Source organism: Nymphalis io, chromosome 3 (assembly GCF_905147045.1).
Source record: "Nymphalis io chromosome 3, ilAglIoxx1.1, whole genome shotgun sequence".
NCBI classification, from domain to species: Eukaryota; Metazoa; Arthropoda; class Insecta; order Lepidoptera; family Nymphalidae; genus Nymphalis; species Nymphalis io.
In genome coordinates this window covers 5,017,164-5,043,521 of record NC_065890.1, presented here as the reverse complement: position 1 = coordinate 5,043,521, position 26,358 = coordinate 5,017,164, and the positions used below count along the sequence as shown (strand labels likewise).

General features: G+C 35.5%; 1 protein-coding gene across 1 annotated transcript; it reads left to right on the top strand.

The window, feature by feature from the left end:
* Window positions 1-2,954: 2,954 nt before the first annotated feature.
* Window positions 2,955-26,344, top strand: LOC126781347 (zinc finger protein 91-like). The gene is made up of 5 exons (XM_050506291.1): window positions 2,955-3,172; window positions 17,698-18,624; window positions 20,022-21,424; window positions 21,692-21,869; window positions 22,516-26,344. Exons 1-5 carry the CDS (start codon window positions 3,026-3,028, stop codon window positions 25,090-25,092), a joined length of 5,232 nt encoding a protein of 1,743 aa, XP_050362248.1. The 5' UTR covers window positions 2,955-3,025; the 3' UTR covers window positions 25,093-26,344.
* Window positions 26,345-26,358: the final 14 nt, after the last annotated feature.

The window sequence follows — 26,358 nt, the reverse complement described above, 5'->3', positions numbered from 1 at the left end:
AGAGGGCGTAAATGTGGATCCACTATTTCGATTTCGAGACTAGATTAGAGAAACAAAGCATGTCTAAGAAATGTCTATCCTCTTATGACCTTAGTATTTTGGGATTAGTGAAGTAATCTTTTTCATAAGATGATACACGTTTACCATGGATAGATGTTTACTGCACACCATTCAAATTTAATTTTGAAAGTGCGTGAAGCGATTAAAGAAAAACGTCGTGGTAAATAGTCATTAGGCGTGTTGTTTCTTCACTACAAAGCTTGTAACTCATCGATTGGAAATTACGCTCTACGCAATCCGTAGGGCATCGATATCATCGACCATACCATATCCTTCGGAGTTAGCCGCTAGTGATTTTTTATTATTTCCAAAAATATAGGGGCATATTCGTGGAGCTAAATTATAACAATGATGACGCGTTATGCTGCTGTAGATGAGTTTTTGAGGGTCAACAAATGTTTTTTTTTTTTCGACGGAACAGGAATGTTAAAAATAAGTTATTCCAAATGTATTTTTAAAGACTTTACCAACTTCGGATATTCACAGTAATGATTAGAAGTACCTACTGTAAAAACATAAATTGAATATATTTTCAAATATATTTTATCTATAAGCGTAATTCTGAAAATGTATGAGATTACGAGCATTTTCGTTTTCTAGGGAGCCTGTTAGTATATTTCGTCATCAGTTAATTAAATTTTAGTAAAAAAAACCCGTAGGTTTAGCCTTAAATATGTCTATAACACTGCTGAGCAATTAACCTTTACTGGTAGGGCTTTGTGCAAGCTCGTCTGGGTAGGTACCATGCACTCATCAAAACTCGGCAAAACGGCAGTACATGGTATTGTTGTGTTCCGGTTTGAAGGGTGAGTGAGCCAGTGTAATTATAGGTACAAGGGACATCACATCTTAGTTCCTTAGTTGGTCGCGCTTTGGCGATATTAGGAATGGTTATTATTTCTAACATCGCCAATGTCTATGAGCGGCGATGACCACTTACCATTAGGTGGCCCATTTTCATGCAATAAACTTACCCATTCCTCAAAGATGAAGCAGTAAAAACGTTTTATGCAACCACTGACAGATAAAGAAAAATAAAAATGGTACCTATAAATAAAACTTTTTATTTTCACTTACCCCTAGAAATTTTATTTTTATTTTTCTATATCATAAAGGAAAAACACCTTAAATAGTTTTTTCACACTTCGCAATTCGCACATACACGTCGGTCAATTCCATCATCAAGAATTATATGTCAATTACTATTCGAAATAAATATATAGAAATGGGTAGTTATGGGTTAGTACCTATATTTTATTGTTTGAGATTAATACATTTTGACACGGTTTGTCATGGCATATATGTTAGTTTGTATAGATTTTTAAGCTTATGTATACACTGTGATGTAATTCCTCCTGGACAATACATTGGGTGACGCAGTCCTTCTTAAAAATACTTAAGAAAAGTCAGTTTGCACATTGAGCGTGGTAACACTGACAGCAATTGGTCTGATGATGATGTCCTCCTGGCCGATTTCGACCACGGTGGTCATACTAAAAAGGAAATTAGCGAACTACGCAGGATAATAATCCACAAGCGTGTGCACAAACACAGTTGCATAATCCGATAGAATGGCAAATCCGACACGACCGGAAATACTTATTTGAATTCTAGTTGATTTATCCTACTACTAACTGTTGCATTGGCAATCAAAAGTAAGTAATTATTAAGCTATTTATTGCCATTAATTTTTATATTTATATTGTTTACACTTTAAATAGGCCTAAAAGGTCACGAAAGGATAGATTTATTAATATATCCTTTCGTTTTTCGTAGCCAATTTATCACAATGGATAAAACAGGCGAATATTAACCATAGATTGCTGATTCAAACCCGACAAGCAATAACATACGGTCTTACTTATAAACGTGGCTAGCGTCTGTTTAGTTAAAAACCGAGTTCGATCTTACTGTTATTGTTGTTTTGACATTCGAAAAAAGAAGTCAAAGCATTGTTTAACTAATCACCCGCTAAGCATAGTTTAAACGAAAGGCTGATAGTTTTTACGTGATAGAGTGTTTTTATTTATCTCTTGTCGGACGACGAAGAAACATCGTATATATGCAAGACTGCTGGGTCGGATGAAATTGACAAATGTATATCCAAGAACCCACACTAGAGACGTGAGGAGTTCCAATTAGTTCCAAACAGACTCTTACTATACTTATTTCGATTAAAATTAAATATTTTGTCAGTATATATTACTTACAATTAAATTTGTTTTTGTATTCTTTTCGATAGCTAATAAATAAAAGGAAGAAGTTTCTTTTAACTCGTGCGAATTTTGTGTTGATCTACACATCTTTAATGATTTTCGAAAAAAAGTTCATTCTTCACGTTTTTTGGAATCAAACCATCATTCACACTTATTGTTAGTGTGTTTTAGTTTATAGCTACATAATAACTTTATAATTAAAGAAATGTATGTTGCAAGTAACATACCGTGTTACAAATAATACGCAGAACAAACAATATGTAGGTAGGTACATTGTTATTTTAAAATTATTTTTATAGACTCCCACATAAATTAAGGCCTACATTAATACGTATATATATATATATATCCTATTATTGAAGCTATGTACGTAACGAAAAAGAAAAGCACTCAATGTTTTGTTTATTATGTTATCAATTACATCACAGTTTTCATGAAGACAGATAACTCCACTGATTAGTATATCACTCGCCGTTTGATATGCTTATTCTTGGTCATACCAATCAATGGTTGCAAATGATTATCGCACGTCGATTGTTTGTTGATGCAAAGGTATTTTGTGGTAACTATGTATCATTTAGCAGAGTTACATTTTGTTACTACTTGAAATTGTTGTTAGAGAATCGTAGATTGTCATTAAGATATAATGAGTTGTGGTAAGGTTGGTATGTGATGGCGATGATGGGCTGATATCGGTGAAGACTGGAAGCGGCGGCTCTCCCGACGACGACGGCGGGCGTACGCACGGAATGCAGCAGGCGGGGCGGGGCGCGGGCGGCTGCTGCTGCCGCGGCGACGCTCGCTGCTGCCCGCCGCCCGCCTCGCCAGTCAGCCGCGCGCCACCCGACACGACTGTTGTTCGAGAAGCGCGTCTCGCCAACTCCGCTCGCAAGCAGGTATGTACACGCGACCTTCTCATTACTTCATACACCCGTCCAAAACCGAATAGGTGGGCGTCATAAGAAGCGCCCGACCGAACGGTTTTTACCTTGCGATCCTGTCGCCCGGTGACCAGAAATAGCCGTTGACCGCTCGAACAAACTATTCTTCCTCTTCAATAACGGCGATATCTTTACCTTACAAATATTTGCAAAATGGGAATCTCTAAGCGACTTACCGGTCAACGCTTCTGTGGCTTTATCAGTGTTACATATTTATTATTTGTCGGCGGTGCGGTGAGGTCAGCGAGCGTGCGAGGCGATGTGCGCCTTATCGTGAATGGCGTAGGGTCGTAGCGGACTGCGAGCGCCGCAGCGCGTCCGACCTCGGGTTGTTCTCTGTCTTTACTCTGCTCTTGCGTCGTTCCTATTTACTATAGGTTTGAGATATCAACGCTCTCGTACCTCATTATTGCTTATATACATAATGTAACAGTTGACGAAATACGTCCTCAGTTGTATTGCGATAGCAACAACAGCTATTTGTTACAACCATGAGATAATTTTTAAAGTAAGTAGTTGCCATGAGGCAACTAAGAAGTTGCCTCTTGTTTAAGACTGTTAATAACTTGTCATGCGGTGTTGATCATAAGAAAGAAATTCAAATGTTACGAAACATCTTAGATATCGTATCGTACTATTAAAAAGGCAACACTGTTCATATGTCAAATGATTAGATGACTGGTAAGTGGAAACGTGACTTACCCATATAAGCTTGTTAACTGTTGAGTATTTTTACACTACAATCATTGTTTGTTACATGTATATACCATCTACAATGATGTTAATTCCGCGTGACTACAAAACTTACTACTGCTTCAACACTATTTCCACAGGATTGAAGCACATTAGGTAGTACAATATATTTGTAAAATGATGCGTGTAGAGTTATCGAGGGATCCTACGCTCGTCCGGTGTTGTCTTCGCCAGCACCGCGTTGTGCGTGTACAGTAATATTACATAGCGCAAGGTAATCTCGCCCCTACATAGATAAAAACACGTCATAAAATTGCTTGATATACGTTTCTACTTAGTGTACCCTCGACGCATCGTTCAACAGCTCTCGGCCTCGTTATACTCAATATACCCTAAACTCGTCCCAATAGACGACCGCATTAGGGGCATATCTGCTTGCCAGACCTACGGTATAAACTATTTTTCGAAACCAAGGCAGGATTGAGATCCCGTCGCCCAAGAGAGTGAAAGATGGGGGTGGGTGAGAGGGTGGTAGCGTTCCCCTTAGGTCCGCAAGAGTGGTTCGCCCCGGACTAACAACTAGGATTTGCCAAATCTGCAGCTTTTACGGTGAAGATGTCGTATAATTTGTTGTGTAATGCGTTAATAAGGTGAATTATTTGGAAATATTTTTCAGAGACTATGCATTAAACTTGTCAGCCATTATAACAAGGCCAGCGTAATCATTTCAGTTCAAATACCTAATTAGCGCATCTTTCTACCTCTCGAATATAGGTAAGGTTTCATGTCAGTGCGCAGACAAGTTCTCGTGCTACTGCCAATGCCATACCGAGTTACGCCCCTGACACACCTTATAGATTGTGTGGCTTATTCTTTGTATAGACGCTTTGTTTTAACATAACAAAACATATAAAGAAAATAGTTTACTTATCTATGTTACGATGACATTTAATCCGATATTATTGTCACGCTGGAGTAAGAATGAATACTCAACTCTGACATTGATTTGTTTACCATAAGTAAGTTCAGTAAATATCTTTTATCTAATATCATTCCTAATCTATTCCTTGAGTGAGATATTTTTGAAAAAACCTCTTATCTTTGATATGATACCAAGATTAATATAATTACTTACTTAAATTTATGCTTAAAATACCTTAAGACATGACACGTCATTTATTTTAGACTCATTCTGACTCTCTTTCTTGGCTTTTAAAGTCAAATATTTAATTATTAACTTCCACTTACTTAACATAATAATATACAATGTGATATATATGGCTGAAAAACATTTCAGCGATATTTTTTCCTAACGGAAGACAGAAACCCGATCAAGGACATACCCGAGTTGATTACGTAATTGTCGTCTGCCTCCGCTGTTTTCACGCAAAGCACCTAGCGAATTCAATTTTGGAGAAATATTTTTCGACAGCATTACGCTGCGTAATGTTTATGTACCAAGATTTTTTAGTCTCAAAAAGTCCATTTATTGATAACAATTGTTAACGGGAAAACAAACAATACATTAAATTCAAGTAAAAATTCGTTTTAATTCGTTCTATGTACAAAATTTATTTAAACATTTATAAAAAAACCTTTAGGTACTAGATTTTCGTGTTAGTTACTTCTTTCAAGGTGTAATTTTTCCAATTTCATATAGCGTGCTACAAGGAGTAAGCCTCGATAAAACTTTACCTTAAACAAAAGTACAAGGAATAGGCACGAATGTAAAAACCATTAATATTTCTCAGCATTGCTTAAGGATAGAGTTAAGTGTTGAAGATCTCTTAAATTGGCATCTTAGCATCAATCATTATGCTTTTAGCGTTATATTAACGCTATCTCGACGACGTTGCGGCAAATCGTGTATTGAAAAAGATATCACACTGCACCTGCATTAGATGCTCGAATAATTCGTATGTGTCGTGGTGAGATTGTTAGGCGCACCTCGGGCGGCGTGCGGCAGCTGCATTGCAGCTGACAGACTTGTACTTTTGCTCGTTTTGCAGCAACCAACAGAATCCTGCACACACCATATCTGTATACATGGACAACGTTGAATGTCCTTATTCTAACTAGTCTGTTCCTAACGTCTGTCGTTGGTTAATACTGATTAATTATGAGCGACGCGGACGAATGAATTAACGAGATGGAGAACTCGATTGTTTTTTATCCTTATAAAACTTTTCAAAGGTTTCAATATCATGTTTAAGGTTTTTTAATGGCATTTTGTTCATTTGTTTCGGCAATGGATTTATCTTACAAAACTCATTTAAATAACACTTATCGCTAGTTCGTTTAATTTCATATTTTTGTTAAGATTACAAGATTTTTTCCAAGACGAGGAAATGACTGACTATGGAAACGACGTTTAAATTATTTGTTTTTAAAACAAGAAATGAAGAAAACAATTTTGGGACGTTAGATTTATGATTTATTAAAATCTATTTAAATAACGCAACACTATATAATATATAACACTAACATACTCATCACTCAATATAACACTAACACTATACTCGTATTCATACGCTAATAAACTAAAAACAAAATTTGATAAAATAAAAATATTCTTTAATCTGTACTTATTAATTATATTTACTTAAATAAAAAAATATTTAATTTGTAATGATTAAGTTCTTAACATAAATCTTTATTAATTGTAGAATTCAAATTCTTGTGTGGCACTATTTCGCTGTTCAAGTTATTTAGGTATCTTAATTTTCTTAATCGCATCGTTCAAATCAGATGACATTAGTCCGTCGTTAAATTGTTGGAATTTACAAATTTTTAATAATCGTTATTAAAAACTAAATTTTTCACTGAAATAACGGACAATTGCTATGTTTTCAAATAGTCTTTAAAAAATCACTAAAAATTTTATTTTTTATTGATAAATTAAGATAAAAACAGAACATTTTTTTAACTTTCATAGTAAAAGTATTCAAAAATAGAAGAATATTTTTTTCACTGTTCCATTCAATTATCATTTTCAACCAGTGCATTATTTTGGCTTATATGGCAATTTCGATTTAATAAATTTTCTTTGAACTTATTCCATGAACTGAAAGAGAAATTATAAATAAATTGTAATGATTGTGATACTACGTAAATAGTCATTAGTTTACTTTAAAAGATTCCACAGGATTTTTTGAAGGCAATGTAGTTAGTTAGTTAGTATAGTTATTTTGTAAAAATCTCCCAAAAATACTCAAAACAATCAATTCTATTTTTTGTATATTTTAATGTTTCAAATTTTTCATATAGTTTTTCATACTTATTTATGGTTTTTTACATATATTAACACCAAGAAAATATAAGTTCTTAAAAGCTGTAAAGCTTTTTATAACAAACTCTAATATGAATGGTGGTTACAAATATATTAGAACATTATCAGTTTTGCAAAGTAATTTATTTAAGTTAAAACTAGTGTGTGGTTTTTAGGAAGACAGACTAGCAAATTGGCCTGCTGACGGTAAGTGGTCTTAATTGCTCATAGACTGGTACTATAAGAAGTATAAACCAATTCTTACATTGTCAATGCTTCGCCGACAACGTGATCTGTAACGTTCACCCTTCAAGAATCAGTAATACAAAGTATTGCTACTTGGCGGTAGACCCTTGGTAAAACTGGTTGCATTTGCGAAACTTATTTTATATAATCATAAATCAAATGTTCGTATAGTAAATAAGTCCAACACAGTCCAATACAGTCCAAACCATAATATAAATAATAACTTTATATTTTAAATGAACCTCTTCGCAACAAGAGCTGTGCTAAATGTTGCCTGATGAAATATCGGTAGTTGTTATTCACTCTGAATAAAAACTAGAATTTCATTTTATACACTTAATACAATTGAACTGTACTACAATATTTTCGGAACTGTCAATAGTTCTTATTTTATTTGTAATGATAAAAAACGATTATTTTCTTTGAACTTTCATTTGGTGCATGTAAAAGGAATAGACACAGTCGTTTAATATATCTACGTAAGCCGAATCAATGTTTAAAACTAATTGTATTTTACGCATATCAGAAAAAGAAAATAGACTTGTGTTCTTGTGTTTACTATACAGTATGAATATATGATATTGTTTGAGTGTTTCAATCGTTTGGATTGATATCACTCAATATGTTCGTGATAATCTATATCTTTATCGTGCTATTCGGGAAAAATTACTCAAGTCCTTCTTTGTAACAGCTCAAACACTGTAACGTTATATCCGGCAAGTCGAAGAATGTGGACATGACTCGGCTATGCGTAATGTAATACGTAGGTAGGGGACCGTGGGTAGGCGTTGAACTGCCGAAGAGACGGGGCGGCCCCCGTCATTCCCGGAGGTCTTACGATGTAGACTAGGGGGTTACTTTCCTGCTTCGTTTCTACACATTACAATTACAAGGCCGAGGATACGAGGTCGCCTCTTATTTAGCTTCACTCTTCTGACCGGCAATTAGGTCAGCAGATAGCAGACGGACTCAATTGAATGATTAATTATTACAAGTATAGTTTTGATGCTTAAAGAGAAGTTGTCAAAAAATATATTTCTTGTACATACTCTTACTTCATTAGGAAAAACTCCTATTTAACACTTTCTTATTAAGAAATGACTATTTTAATACTCTTACAATGTATACATATATTACGATAGCTAACTTCATCATTAAGTATTAGCCTACTGTTATTTTAAATAATAAAATCATATCGACGGAGATAAAAATGGCTAAAGATATTGTATCAATCAATATTATTAAAAAGGGTTTTTGAAAAAATCGTCTGATTACAATAGCGATGGATTTTGTTAAATAACACTTTCTTCGTCGTAAATTGTTATGTAGTTACGTGCAGTCTTGCAAAATACCTTTGATCGGTACAATATGCTGAATCGCCATTGCTGTCATTTAACTAAGGTATCTTTATCAACGATACGCCTTGCTCGGGGTATTCTGTGAAACCACATAGGACAGCGTTACTAATCACTTGTGCGTACGCCTTTCTCTTTGCAATTTCAATAAATATACAAATTAAATACGTTCTAAAAGTCAAAATACAAAAAAAACACTAAATTAAAGCAATATGTAATATAACTTAATAGTATATTTGGTATTTGTAGCGAAAATCAGGATAGTCAGCAGACATTCTCAATTCAATAATACCGCTCCCCTGTTATGTCCGCGTCGTTGAAACGAAAAGAGGTCGTTCGTGTTCGCGCCAGCCATCGCACCCAGCCAACAATGAAGAGCGGCACGCGTTGCCAGTGCTATATTCAACAACTTACTATACATACAAAAGTCTGCGTGCAGATAGACGGCCGCATGTTTTGTAGGCGGCATGTAATATATGCGTGGTCGCTCTCGACTGACTCTATATCCATGTGTTGTCGACGCTTGGCTCCGAACGGGCGTCGCACTCGCATCGCCGTGACCTCACTGCGCAGGCGCCGCTGCCGGTCGCAATACCTAAATATGACCTAAACGCGAACGTTTCTTTAATACACTTTTAGCAATATTATTTGTTATCTTCAACAATAACATTTATCAACTTATTTTTAAAACGTATAATCTATTTAAAAGTTATTCTAGATGATAGTATTAACGATTCTTTATGGTAGAATGTACTATTTACATAAATATATATATGTTATTTACACACACAAAACATTCAAACCAGTGCCCTCTTAATCATTATGATATGCTCGATTTAGTTGTTTGTTTGCGGTTGTTATTTGGCACATGGTGCATTAGATTCGAGGTGGCACGTTTCTTAAGTAGAGTCCACGAGGCCACACAACACCTGACAAGATAGCAGCTGGCGGCCGGCTGGTTGCGCATGGACACAACGAAACTAGTTTCCAATCAAGCAGACGTTTCTATATGACATACCACCGACAAATAACCTTAGATAATACATCATTTATTTTGTAAAACGTAGATTTTTTTCATTTGATTTTTAAAAATCATGGAATTATTGATGTCTGTAATAAAAATGTTATAATATTGTCACTGTATTTTATTAGAAATTAATTTAGTATGTTTCCTATCGTCTTATCGTGGCTATCGATGTAGCGACCGTCCATTACTTCGTCTTCGAGCGTATTTTTCCGATGTTATGAGATTCGCGAAAAGGCAACGTACCGAGTTTGCTAGCGACGCACAGTAGTTGTTTACACGAGTGGATGTAGGTAGGTATTATATAGCTGTACATAGACTGTGTCGTAAAGATTATATATATATGTAGCTGCGTAGGCAGCGGCGGCGGCACCACAAGCCCACGACGACGGCGTCGTCGGACGACCCTGATAATTTGCTGCGTTCACGTTACTTCAACGGCTTCTTACGCCACAGAATTCCGTTCTTCCTAGGTTTCTGAAGTTTTATGCAATCGATAAGTAGACTACTTACTTTCTGTGAAGTATTCAGACAATTTTATATACCTAACTTTCGACAATGGTAGATCAATAAGAAAGATTATGATATTAACGGCACTACGTGTTTTATTAGAATTAGATAATGTATTATATAAAGAACATATGTTTAGAAATTTGTGTAAAATATTGAAAAGATGCGAAACAAAATTGGAATTTGCTTATCGTTATGCCTGGGGTGGAAAAATATATACAAATGTATATCGTTTTAGGTTTTACACCATATAGGTACTTTTAGGGATCCAAACAAGATCATTATTATTTAGTGTGCATCGCGGGATAACAAGGGTGCAATGAATGGCAATCTGTGCGCTGTTAGAGTTGGATGTTGTTTTCTAGTGGCGTCGATATTGACTCATAATGTAAATCACAGAAGTAACTAACAAACAAGTCAGCGTGACTACGCTCATGCACGAGTCGATCGGTCAAAGCGAAGCGTCCATGACACCTAAATGAGCGAGCAGCACCTCTGCTATCTGGTGCTTTGATAAGACGCATTATCTGCGTGCCTCGGCGCGGGAGGGACACGAATTGCGATCGGTTGAATGTTGAGTGGCGCATGTCGGTTTCGAGTGACTCGGGGCACAGCCGACGTTGCTCGCACATGTTGCGGAACGTGCAGGCGGCAGAGGGGCACGCGGGGCGGAGGACGGGAGCGCCAGGGACGGCGTCAGGCGTCAGCACACCGGCTTACCGCGGCACGCACACACGCGCATCACCGACACGACGTCCGCGCCCGAAGAGCGTCATTGCGCCTTATCGTAGCCATCTTTAAACGAGCACGATGCACGCCACCGACGTCGGTACGAATTCCATTTGAGAACGCTGTTGCCATGATTGCCGTCAACAACTGCACTCCTTTCATTGTCCTTTAGAAACGCGTCGCTTAGCTGGCACCTCCTTCAAGGTTATGGTGACCTGTCGGACCGGTGATATGCTCGTGAACGAAACGCAATATTCTGTTCAAATGGGCTTAATTTTTTATTAAACTACGTATGATTATATCTTATTAACTTAATAATTAATTATATTTATATTTTTTTTAAGAAAGATTTAAATGCGTCATTATATTGTGTTATTGCTGTATAGATGTGTAAGCCGCCACAAAAGATCATTCGTGTGCGCTAAGTAGGTAAGGTACTTGTCACCTCTAGCAAGATGTTCTTGTGGCTACCATCTGTACAGTATCGATCTCCGGAGGGTGGAGTGGGTCGACATCCCGTCGAATTCATCCCCACAACGACAGTGGTATTAGTTAGGCTCTTGTATTTTCCAGCCTGGAGGCTGTCGGGCGGTTGATAAAGGAAACTGCCTACGTAGTCGGCCTCTAGCGGCTGTTCGGTCGAAGTACGGAATATGTTGTCGTGCGGCTATATATAGATTGTGTTGGCGAAGCTGCGAACTGCGACCGCGCCCGCCGCCGTCGCCGCCGCCGCACCGCCGCACCGCGACGACGACACCGCCCGACGAAAGGTCAATTGGCGCGCAAATTATTTGCGTCGCTAAATCCGCAATGTTGCTTACCATTCTACAGATATACATTATAATACTCCGTATATTATTAGCCGGTAGACAATTTTAAATCTATTTCCTGTTATGCCTCTATCGTCTGTTGTCCACCTGTGAATAGATAAATATGCATGACGGCGTTAATTTGGTCAGCGTTGTTGCAAAGTACAACATTGTCAATTTAGTAACTTTAAACCCCTGGTATGGTAATAATTGACTGGAAATAAAAATTAACGTTAAACACAGTTTTTATTTAAATGTCGTTCGCTGTTGTTAAAACTGCTGTATCGCTGATTATTACACAGCCTCGATCAGTCTGTCATTTTAGTTATGCTTCGGAACGGGTTTGATACAAGAAGTGGTGAGACTGTCGAGGTCGCGGCGAAGCGAACGCTTTGACACTAGTATTGCTTATTTGCAGCCATGGTTAGTCACGCTTGGAACGATTGAGCGGACTGCTAACAACTATAAGAGCATCGTGTGAGACGAATGACACAACACAATATTATGGAACATCACGTGTTAGACTACGGATCTGCAAAATTGTTTCCTCTTAGTGTGATTCATACTAAATAAAATTGTAACTTCATAATAAACTACATTTCCTTTGCGATTTAATTAAACTCCATAACTTTTTTAAACTCGCAAAACACTTTTAAAGCAGAAGTCCCACCTAAACCGATTGTTATAAATAACATTGTATAATTGTGCTCTTTTTAGGCAATTAACACACGTAAAAGTATTAACAATACAATATGTCATTGCGCTACAAAATACAGGATTTAGGAGGTATCTTGTGCCTGTAATTACATTCGCTCAGTCACTATTCAAATAGGAACATAACAATACAAATTTTATTGCTGTGTGGCGGTAGAATTAACTGTTAAGTGGATCGTACCCACCTAGCAGGATATCATTCGGTAGAATCGGTAGACTTTTGATTAGTGGTGAATATCGGGGTATTTTAATTTCTTCATCATTTATTAACATCTATATAACATCTTGATCATCTGTCCCACCTATGACAACTTTTAAAATTGTTTTAGGCATCTCGAACAGTCTTAATCATGGATTCTGGTCCGACCTCGTTTTAACTTTGCGACCCATTTTTATACTGTCGCATAGATAGAGCAGTACGTATCTGTCTCCTACGTATTTCTTTTTACGCAAATTGTTCAAATATTTTTTTTAAGTAATTCTTAGTTTAAAAACAAAAAAATATATACAATATTACGCACATCGAATACGTTATTTTTTTTTAAAGAATTTTTCAATCGAACATAAATGAACATTTAGATTTAAAAGAATTGTTTTTAGTAATTTATCTTAAATTACATATTTTCAGTCATTCAGTTTCTCGATTTATGTTTCATTTTTAACGTTATATTAAAATATTTAGGCCAGAAATGTATTAATTCGCCATTGTATAACTAAGCGTCGGAAAATTGCCGATATTATTTCGGGTGTGTTGCTAGCCTTATACACTGAACAATGCAAACAATGAAATTATCGAACTTTGAAGATTCTTAAGAACTCTTATACTAATATGTTATGAGTTGCTATAAATTAATTTCGACTTTTTTAACCCGTTTTTTTTAAACATTAAAAGACTGACTTCGTGCGACTATATTATCTGTTTGTAATTACTCATCAATCTCATTGTGATGATATTTGTCGATGAAAAAAACGCGCCTTCTAAAAAATTACATAAACTTGTATGGTGTGCACTTCTTAAAATAATACAGTTATATGAAAACAGTATATGATAAAATTAATACTATATTATGTCCCTGTTTATTGTTATCTGTGCGTAGCCACGGCGAGTAACTAGTCAATAGTCTGATAAGCTTAATACGGTAATCCTGTACCAGTTTTTAGAATAACAATGCTTTTACACTAATTAAAGTATCAGCGAATAGTTTTCGAAACACGAATGTACCTAACACGTGAACCAACTAACATCCTTTTAGAATCTAATTTAAGTTACATAACAATTTCACGCGGGAACCCGTTCGTTGATATACATACGCCGACGTGACTTTATGCGACCGCTATGATATTGGAGATCGCGGGATCGACTCGACTGAACTCCCATGCTGGTGTATGATTTAACGCTATCGATAGCTATCTGTTGTAATGGGAAGAAGTAATAATAGCTCAAGTTTATACATATTTGACATTTTTCAAGCAGCATTATCCTAACTAATATTATAAATGCGAAAGGTTTGTTTATTTGTTACGGGTTTATTTCTTACTGATCATCATAAATTGCATACACGTTGACAGATGTACACAAAAGGACATAGACCGTAGTCCCTCGCACGTGGGTGAAACGGCGGGCGGACACTAGTAGTTTTAAAATGTGGACCGCTTTGTACGTCGCTCTACCTGCGCTGGGTCCTACATTGTACAGTTAAGCTTCCATTTGTTTAACGTAATTGAATGAGTAAGTAATAATAATAGAACACAGCAATGCTACAAATTTTAAGAGAATCTCCATATAAGGTACGATTTAAAATTTTCAAGAAAAAATATACTAACAGTAACACCAGTAATAGATGGTCGTGAAATAACAATAGTGTGTTAAAATCTACTTTCTGACGGTTTTTTTTCTCATTAAACATATTTTAAAAAAGAAAAACAATATTGTACTGTATTTTCAAAACAAAATAAAGGAATAAATTAAAATTAATCTATATGCGTCATGTCAAATAAATATTGATCGTCGCTTTAATAAAGTAATGTTCCTGTTTGGTTGTACATACAATATCGGATGAAAGCAAGAGTTTGCTGTCCTCCGTAAGTCCCAACGACGCGATATGCCCGATAGGGGTCGAACTTGAAAGAGACGAGAGTGAAAGGAATACTTGATTTTATTTTATGAAGTTCCGAACGTCGCGACTTTTAAGTTATTATTGAAATGTTACAGATTAAGTTTAAGCGTTATTACTTACTAACATACCTTATATTGTATGATATGAAAATATTTGTTTGAATATGAAATATTTACCGATGTATTTAAAAACTATTTGAAGAACTTTTGTTATTATCGATAGTTACAGTGTTTCGTGTTTACTACTCTCCAAGTAGTTGTTCTTCTGTTACTTTCGCGTTTGTGGTTTTGATAAACGCTATCCGTTCACAGTTTTACATTATATCTTTGGGGAAAATATTAAAAATATGTATGCAATTATTTTGTAATTACGGTTACATATTTTGTTTAGGTGCCTTGCAAGAGGAGCAACTCTTTGTCTTTAATATTAAATAGCGGTTTTAAGTGAGTGGTTACTATTTTTACATTCATTGTCATAATAATACACGGGCGTCACCCGCATCGTGGCGCGGTGTGCGAACATTGTAAACACACGTATGCGAGAGTACCTACATAGGTAGAGGTTGAAGCCCGTGGTAGACGACATCCCTGCATCCCCGGGCAGCGCCGGCTGTACGGCTCTATAAATACACAGCAGGTGTGGTGAGCGAGCGGGGATCGGGGTGCGCGGGGCGGGGGCATCCGCCTCTGCAGCGCTCCAAAGCGTTCGCAGCGGCCAACGGACCTTAGCGACGCCATATCGATTGCGAGGGCTCCCCCTGTGGCGCGCCGTCGCTCATTGTGCTCGGGCTGGGATGCCTTCTCTGGCGTTTCCTGCCTCTGGCTCGTCAAGTTGTCTGTGTGGACCCGTCCCTCGCCCCGCAACCCGCGTCGGCCTGTGCCGGTCTCACCAGGACGTCCGCCAGCTGCTTCAACTACATAAGTGCTTACACGACGCGTACTCAATTTTTAAGTAGTTCACCCCACCACTACAAAGTTGTTACTTGTTGGCTTTGAATTGGTTTCTTAAATTGTGCAAACATAAAAAAAATTCAATCTTGTTTTAAAATGGTCAAAACACAGATTTAAAAACATATAGTAACAAATATTTGACTCGCCTCGATTTTAAAAAAATAAAGTCATCGCAAGAAATTATAACAATAAATAATTGAAAACTTTTCGACAGCAAAAATAATTTTACAAAGTAGTAATCAGCAGTTAGTGGTTAATAAGTAATTTATGATAATTTATAATAGTTTAACTAATGATAACTTGTTGAATTACTCAAACATCAATTAACAACATAATGAATAGATAAATAACAAACTAGCAACAATAGTATCTTGATAGATATTTGAAAATAATCGCATACTTTAACCGAATAAACAAAATGAAAAATTAATAGCTTATAAACAAACCATGAGACGATATTTTATAAAAAAAAACAGCATTGCAGTTAATTGCTGCAAAATAGATAACTCTATGAAAAAGAAAGACAAATGGTGGTATAATGTTATGAACGTTTCTGATATTATTATTCGTTGACAAATAGTATGAATAAATAATGAGCATGTCGATTGGAGATTGACACAACTTGAACTTGTTTTTGAAGACTTCAGCAAGTATAAAATCTTATAATTTCTTTTTCACGTGAAGGTATACATTTGGTCGTGTTACTTAAACATTTATTTTGTATTTATTTTGCAATTTTGTATTTTATTTTGCGGCGATCCACAAATGCCATACTTTAGCTTCGCAATACCATATATTTATGTTTGTCTTTCATTGAATTAGGTGTTGTTAGTTCAACTACTGTTTCTTCTACTATAAGGCAAAGACATGGAAAAGAACTATAACGCTCGCTAGATGGCGCTTAAAACATTTATAGTGCTTTGTAATGAGTAATGACTGTCGGAAAAAAAACTGAAACGATTTTGATTGCATTTATTGTAGCAATATTATTTCGTTGAATGTCATAGTTACTAATTTCGGTACTTGTATAACTTGTGAACTTAGCTAAGAGAAATGATACAAAATTGAAAAGATAATAAATCGCCATAAAAGTATGTACCTATGTATTCATTTAATAGTATCTAACAAATATACGTTTATCACATATAACATTATATATATAATTTTTCCATATGTGCATAAAATCCCATCAACACTTACTATGATAGTAAATTTTACAATGCTGCATAAAAAAAACGATTATTTATTGTAATTAAAGTCGGCGGTAATGTTTCGTTTGTGTAGTCAAGGTGTACCTCATTTACCTCTGCCCCTTTTACTGTCAGAAAAGACTTCAACGCCGTCTACGCAAATATTTAATATGTACCAAATACAATTATTAACTATTCGCGAAGTCACTTCGGAGCTAATTTTATTATTATTGATATCATATTGCAATTAGAAGGTCAACAACCGAAGAAATAAATAATTTCTACAGCACAGATGAGTAACACAAACAAGATTAATCTTTAAACTGATATAATAGATTGTTTTATAATTTGATCAAAAATGATGATATAGGCGTGTAAATAGCTTTTGTTTCATATGATTACATGCCACGGCTGTGACTAGACATTCTTATATTATGCCTTTTTTACGTTTTTAGTTATTTGTAACTTTACGGATGCTTTGCTTTTATATATTACGTAACGAATGAGGACTGCCTCAGTCGAGGTCGCCTGCTGCGTCGACTCCCCTAACCGCGCTCGGTATCGAGGAGGAGAAAAACATAGGATCATCACAACGGTCGGCGGACCCTCCGCACCCGTCCCGCGCCCACGCGCCCTCAGGCCGACCGCCAGCCGCCACCGGCGCTTGCCGGTCGCCTCATCGCCTGCCAGCCGGCCGCTTCATTCTGCCGGCGACGTTCTCGCGCTTCGCACACGCGGTTACGCGACCGCTGCTGCGCGCTCCTCGCCTCGTCAGTGCACGACACCGCGCCCCTCGCCGCACGCCGCACCTCGCCTCCCGCCGCAGACCCTTGTCTCGGAACGTTTAACCGACACCGAGCATTGTTTTGTTGCAGTGGAGTATGCTACAACAGATGTCCTCGCCGCACAGCGCGCAACTCGGCGAGGCCGCGACTCTCGTGCGCTCCCTCGAAGGCCGCCTATGCGGCGACGCATCTTCGGAGGCTTCCTCAGATGCCGCCGAAGATTGTGAATTACCACAGTGCAAGATAAAAAGAAACTACAACTGCACCAAGTGCATGTTTTATACGCAGAATCCACGCGTTTATCTCGTGCATACTCGCGACGTGCACTTTGAAAAACTTAAGATATACGATTGTCCACATTGTGTTTATGCTTCACGACATCATCAAAAACTTACAAGACATATCAGAATGGTACATGAAAGTTCAATTTTAAGCAAAGAATCTGATACTCTACCATCTACATCTGAAAACTTGGAACCTCTGGACAGAATAGAAGAGATGTTCGAAGAAATAGAAGAATGTGATGACTCGCAGATGGATATCGATGATGATAACGAAGAGTCCCTCGAGCGCTCATTTGATGCCGAGGCAGTACCGTCAGGATTATCAACAGATAGAAGTAAATTCTTTTCTTGCAGTAAATGCAACTACGTTACCCACATTCGAGCTAGATATACAAAGCATGTGAAGTATCACTCAATGCCTATGATTAAGTGTACTATGTGCGATTTCCGGACGCCTTATAAATGGAATTTAGATCGTCATATGAAAAACCACGGAGGCAACGGAAGCTTCCACTGTTCTATGTGTAACTTTACCGCAGATATTAGACAAAGTTTGACGGTACATGAAATGAATCATCACACACCGCCCGCTGGTCAATCAAGTTCGAGTCGCCGTCGCAACCGGGTGGGCGCCAGTGACATGTCCACTTTTGTCGATATGACGGACGGAAACACACTCATCTTGAAAGAGGAGGAAGGGAGCGGAGATTCACGGTCCTCACACTCTGCATCGGTGAGTGTCGCGTTGAGTGCAGAGGCCGCGCCTAGGGGCCGCAGTGGTCGGTGACGTCATGCCTCTTATCACTCCGGCTTTGCGGAGTGACTGCTCTGCACTCCATACGGCCCCTCGCGCGCTCTTGCATCATGCTTTGATCTATGCATGTTGTTCAAGTTTGCGTTTGCGTGCATGAAAATATTTGTCTACAAAGTCCATTGTATAACGTAATTAACTATGATATCAATTATTTTCATAATACTTATTTTCGATACTAATTTAAATACATAATACTATTACATAAATTATGTTTTACAGTTACATTATAAACAAACGATTAAGTATTAAAGAAATAAAAGACATTACGAAGCAGAAAAATACATTAGATTTTGTAGCTGTTAATTATAACAATAACACAACGGTTACATATCTATCTCATAAATGCTTGTGCGAATGGTTTACGAGCAGTACGTCGTAGTACGTGTAGTAGGTAGAACATTAGTTTATAAAATTAATCGTTATTACAAAATCTAGTATATTATATTTATTTTTTATTTTAACGGATAAGTAATCACAATGTATTTAATCAAAATATCCTGTAATATATTTTTATTTTCTAATCTAAAATACGAGCCGTATGCTCGGAGTGAGGGAGACAACAATCCAAGTAAGGATCGAACCTGCGACTTTGTAACTGCGGCTACCGTTGAGCTGCTTACATTAATTCTATTATCGAGGCAACAAGATTCTATTATTGTTAATCTTATTCGTAACATTCACCTTTTTCAATATTATTTATTATTTTATTCATGAACGATATGATTATGCATGCAGATAACATTGAACGTTTTCAGATGTTCTTAACTTTTATAAATAATCAGAAGAGGTAATGTCTAGTCACAGACCTGTATATGTAAAGAAATGTTACGTACTAGTGAGAGTAACTTTTGTCCGTCTATTTTACTTTTCTTTTTTTAAATATCAAACTGGGAAATAAGCATTTAGTTAATCTTTGTAATAAGTGTACGTGACATCGATTATTTTAAAATTTAAATGTAGGGTGAAACGTCGTTGACGATATTTAAAAAATCAAGTTACACAAAAACGACTTAGATAGTTGTTAAAAATATATTATTGTTTGAAAGTATAATTATGTAATTATTTATTACATTGCACGAACTTAACACATTTGTTAATTAGGTTAGTACACTTTTTGGGAGTAAACAATACGTACACATACTACACGAGATGGTAATTTAATGATAATGTACGACGTTATTTAATTCGTAATATTAAATAAGTACCCACTTCATTGCTTTTGAATACAACAAAAAAAATCGTAAGCTAATTGGCACGATTAAAATTAAGCAGTCGTATCAAACAAATCATTAAAAAATGTTTTTGTTTCGTTTCAGGAAATGGGTCTACAGTACATGGACAAAGACATCGTGAGTTGTAATAGCGACTCTAACGAGGCTTCATCTTCTGACGCTGTAAAAAGTGAAAATTTGCATATTACAAAAGAAGTAGAAAATGATATTACATCGGATGAAGCAAAAAATCAAAAACAATGTAAAAAAATACCAAGACCGATTCCACAACTTATTCCTTTAAATGCATCAACGCCAAATCAAAACAAAACACTTCCTGGTGAGCCTCCAGCTAAAAAATTTAAGGAAACTACAACTCAGTCAGATATTCAAAAAACTGATAATTTACCTATAGATATTACTTTGACTCCAGTAAATAATGTAGTTAGTAAAGATAATTCTAACCGCAAAAAGAATGAATCATTTTTTGATCGATTAAAAGAGAGGTTATTAACAGAAACTGGAGAAGAGGGTTCACTTATATGTAAAAATTGTGGTTTTGAAAGTAAATGTTTATCAGAACATTCTGTTCATGAAAAAAACTGTACATCTCAATCAAATCGAATGTTAACCAACGCATTACATTCGAGCTTAGGATCGACTAGGTGCCAAAACTGCAGGCATCGATGCAAGTCAAGTGCCGATTTATACATACACATGCAAACGTGCGGAAAGAAAGATAACAAATTTGAACATGCATCAGAAGTAAATAATCAAGATAGTAGTGAAGCTATAACGGCTAATCAAGAAAAGGAATTAGAGCCACATCCAATGGAAAACGTCGTTTTTGTTTGGAATAATATAAGTCACGACTCAAATAAATTTGATGTACCATTAGACATAAGTATTAATGATGATTCTACGCTACCAGAACAAAATAGAAGTTTTGATCCAGATATCGTTGATGATAATGAAACCATGAATCTATCACCTAGCCAAGCAGTTGGGAAAAAAGTTTTTAAATGTCCACACTGTTTGTTCTGGGCATCAACTGCTTCAAGGTTTCATGTTCATATAGTTGGACATTTAAACAAGAAACCATTTGAATGTTCATTGTGTAAGTATAAATCAAATTGGAGATGGGATATTACAAAGCATATTAAACTTAAATCGGCTCGAGATCCAGACCATGCAGAAGCAAAAGTACTTATGACCGATGAGACTGGTAGGCGCAATTACAGCAAATACAATAAATTTTTAGCAATGCCTGTTTTAAATGAAAACGGTGAAAATGAATTTCATTACATTGACCAAAATACATCTGTGGACACTGCGTTAGACGATGACGCGTTTAGTGATGTAGCTGATGGAATGAATACTCCATTTGAAATGCAACCACTTAATTTACAAACTCTGAACAGTGATCACAAGTATGAATTAGATAACAGAAATATTGATGCTAAAAAACCTAAAAAAACCCTATGGAAATGCAAAAAATGCAATTACAAGTTAGTATACTTTTTAAGTTTACTTGTTTTTTTTTAATGAAATAAAACTATACGTTTGTTGTATAATATTATGTATAAATGGGAAAAATGGTTTGGTGGGATGTTTGTTACTCAATAAGGATCACTTTAGCTCCCATATGTATGTCGTAGAATAGACCATAGGTATTTTTAATTTATAAAAAAAGTAAATATTACTATTTAAAAGGTAATTATTCCCCGCAAGTGTACGCCTATTTGTGCGATTTTTAAAATGTTAATAACTTGCAGAGATTCATCGAGAGAAGCCTTACTAGAACATGTTCGTGAGCACTCGAGACCGGATGAGTGTTTGGAAGAAACGAAACCTATCATTAATAAAAAACCCGAGAACATGCCTGATCCGGCCGACTTGGCGTATAGATGCGGACACTGCAACCAATTGTCTAATTGGAAGCATGTTATACAGGTCAGCATAAACTGTTGAAGAAAAAAATATAGTAAATGCTTACTGATCTCATCACTTTAACGACCTTATGTACGAATGTATATTTGCAGTGGTTGTTTACAATTCACAAGTGACTTTGTTCAGCTAGACATTCTTTTTACCTACAGATATAGTTTGACTTGCCACCATTGCATTTACCAGATTCGGTAATGCTTATTTTTAACAAACATTATATAATATCTATGTTATACTGATTTTTTAACGTAGATTTTATATAATATATATCCAAGTTAACATACTCTGTCCATATATATCATACCATATTAATCAAAGTAAATACAGTAAATTAACAGCCTGTTAATGTCCCAATGCTGGGAGGAGAAGGTTTAGAGCTTATTCCACCACGCTGCTCCAATGCGGTTTGGTAGAATACACATGTGGCATAATTTCAATGAAATTAGACCCATGCAGGTTTCCTCACGATGTTTTCCTTCACCGTCAAGCACGAGATGAATTATAATCACAAATTAGGCATATGAAAATTCAGTGTTGCTTGCCCGGGTTTGAACCCACGATCATCGGTTAAGATTCACGCGTTCTAACCACTAGGCCATCTCGGCTTTTCAAATATATAAATACTAAACCATATTTTCTTTTGCATTTTCAGAGACATTGCCGATTAAAGCATGATGGAGTAATTAAAGTCATCACCACAGTTAAACCAAAACCCGATATAAATGCAACGTCAGCCAACGAAATCAGTACTGACACTTGCACTAAATGTCCATATAAAGCCAGCGATAAGCATACACTTATGGCGCATTTACAACAGCATCAGCCGTCACCGCACTCAATATTTAAGTGCTACTTTTGCCCATTCTTTGTGAAAGACGAGCATGAATTAACTCAACATCTTATTTTACACGGCATTACTGATCCAGAAGATTATATATCAAAAGCAATGGGATGCAAATCGCCTTTACCAGAGCAAGGACTACACGCTTTACCAAACTCTTCATCGACGAAAAGACATAGATGTACAGAATGTCCATATGAAACTAATAGTAAGTCTCAGTTTATGTATCATGAGCAATTCCATCGGTTACCGGCTGATACTCCATATAAATGTCAAGAGTGTAATTATAGTGTTTCAAAAAGGCACTTGCTTCATCAACACATGCGGGTTCATGGCATTATTGCGAAAAAAGGTGAAATAGAAGCTGAGTTAGAATCTTTTTCATCCAATTCTAATCAAATAGATGCACAGTCTGAATTTTCGATGAACCTTGATGAAATTCCTTTCGTGTGGGTATCGGCTAAGAATGAGTTTCACAAAATGTATAAATGTCGTTATTGTTCATACGTAAATTCACAAAAATGTAAAATACCTAATCATGAAAAAATACACTGTATTGTATTTGAAAATAGTGATATAACAATATATAAATGTTTGGAATGTAAATTCACGTGCGATAATAAAGGGAGATTATCGGAACACTCCAAAACTCATGGGGAAATATACGGCCGAATTTACTGTCCTGTTGAATCAGGTTTACCGGATGAAGAACAAATAGCTAAGTTGCGTAAAGTGATAGAGAAAGAAAAAAATAACATGGAAAATGAATTAGTTAAAGAAGAGGAAAATCAAAACGAAGGAAAAGAAACGAAAACATTATACTTCTGTCAAAAATGTCCAGCAAGATTCTTTGCAGACAGTGAATTAAAAGTTCACGATAAATTCCATGATTTAACATTTTCAAATAAATGTAAGGCTTGTGAATTTTCAGTACCACTTGAAAATGAATTAATTACCCATAATTTGGTACACACAGATGAATATAATACAAAAACAAAAATGCTTAAATTCGTTCATAAAATTCATAGTCTTTATAAAGAACCCAAACTGCAACTTTTTCATTGTCCACTTACTTCAGATATGACATGGGTAGTAGCTAATCCCGGAAAAAATTATGAATTTCATGAAAATGTTACCAAGAAATCTTCAGATACAAAACATGTGCCAAAACAGTACTTTTGCAAAGAATGCCCAGCCAAGTTCTTTAAAACTTCTGCATTAAGTTATCATATGGGACTACATGGAGGAGAAGGTGAACATAAATGTAAGAAATGTAGTTATGCTGTTAAAAATATTGGAAACCTAGCTAAACATGAAATATTACATGAAAACGAAAATAAATCTGCTACTTGTGATTATGAATCTGGTGATGATTTAGATTATAAAAATATACCTTTATCAGGAACTGACTTATTCCAAAGAAAAACAGAGGCCCAGAAAAGAGTTTTAACAGACAAAGATAAGCTTGTGAAGCCAAATGATCATTTCCCACCAGTGCTTCAGGCTGATCCTCAGTTTGGATATTTAATGCATGGCAATCCAGAATTCATTTATCCAACTTACCTTAAAAATGGACGACAGAAGGAAAAACGTTATAAATGCCACAAATGCCCATCAGCTTTTGAAAAACGTGAACAATACAAAATACATTTATCATTGCATGGTTCAAAACAAAGATACAAGTGTGAATTATGCGACTATTCTGTGAAATATTATGCCAATTATGTCCAACATATGAGAAAACATCAAATGAACGATGAAGCCCAAGCAGAACGAAAGAAAGACGTAAATGGTTATGTAGAATCTGAAATCGAAAATACTGAAAGCAAAAAAGATGAGAGTGGTGAAAACATTAACTTAGCTATTAAAACTATGCCCAAAAGGCCTCCTCGAACTGATTTCCAACAATTTTCAATTAGTGATCAACAAACACTCCGATTATTACAACGTCGACGTTCTATGAATCATACAGGAAAGGACGCTACTACTTCAGACCTTTCACCGACAAAGGACCGCAAGCTACACATGTGTCTTTTATGTCCATATACGAATCAACGTCAAGACGCCCTTAGTAATCATTACAGAAGACACGATGAAACTGACGTCGTCAATGGTGGTAATCATAAATGTTCATTCTGTGATTTAGTAGTGGTTCAATCGCATTTTCTCCGCGAGCATTTAAAAACTCATTTTAATTACCAAAAGAACCTAACCCCCGAGTGTTTCGTGGCTAATGAAAACGTTACTTTTTCTGTTACAAAATTAGAAGAAAATGAAGAAAATAATACGACTTGTGATCTCAAATTAGATATGCTAAATCAAAATAATATGTGCAATGAAAACAAAATATTTGTAAAAATTAAAACAGGTGAACTGTTTGTTGAATAGTTTATATTTAATATAAGTGTAGTTGTAAGTTAAAATAAGTATTTACAATAAGCAAAATTATTACGAAAATAAAAATAGTTCCATAAAAAGGAGCCAAAAACTGAAACTGTCGATATTCACCAAAGTATAGCTTGCCATATTAGTTTAGAACACTTGGCGAATTTTTCGGATCATTTTTGGGGTGCATTACAAGTTGCACACATGTCTGGCCAGTAACATAAAGAACACTTCAAATTAAACGCGAAACTACTTTCTATTGTACCTATAATCATTAAATCAATAAAAGATTTAATAAGGGATCAATGAAAAAATCTAATTTTAAATCAATTATTATATTTTTGGAGCATTGGATAGAACTGATCAATAATAAATCAAAGATAAATTACAAATAGATCAGTTTTATTCAAATGATGTGATAAAAATATAGAAATTAATGATGTAAAATGACCATTTAATACATTCATAACTTTGTTTAGATCAACTAAAATGTATTTCATTCAAAAAAGTATGCTTTTTAAAGTGTGGTTATTCTTCTCATGAAAGGTGTTACAAGTCCATCCATAACATATTTCAATATATAATGCTGAAATATGGACTATTATTTTAATCATTAAAAAAATTATCCTGAAAGTACCTAAGAAACTATTCAAATATTTATGGGAATATCATTGCTTAATAAATATAATAGTTTTATTATTATTATGTTTAAAATTTAAAAACTATTCAATTACAAATTTATGTTATACTAAAATATAATCATAAAATTACTAGAACAGAATATAGTTTTCTTTAGAGTTGGTACTGATAATAAAATTGAAATTGCAATTCTTTTAAGTAGTTCTGAATGTCTGTTTTAAGTAAAAGGCTTTTAGTTTAACTATTAAAATTATAGAATTGACGTTTTTGTATCATAGTTATAATAATTTTATATACATTGAAGATATTAAAAATGTGAATTTGATCCACACATTTTAACTAACAGACAATAATTTATTAACTATGTGAATTCAGTATAAAAAATTTGAAACAATATCTTCAGAAATTGTCACTCTTTATTGTGTATGTATTTATTTTCACTAGTGAGTAGGATATTTGAAAAACATATTTTTGCAGACTTTTTGATTGAATTTAAAAAGTAAGAAGCGAAGGCACTGTCAAACCAATATAAATATAGAATATCATTTTAATATGCTCTTAAGAGCACATTCCTTTTGTGAGTAAAAGAATGTAGAGAAATATATAGCAATGTGATAAAAAATCTTGTAG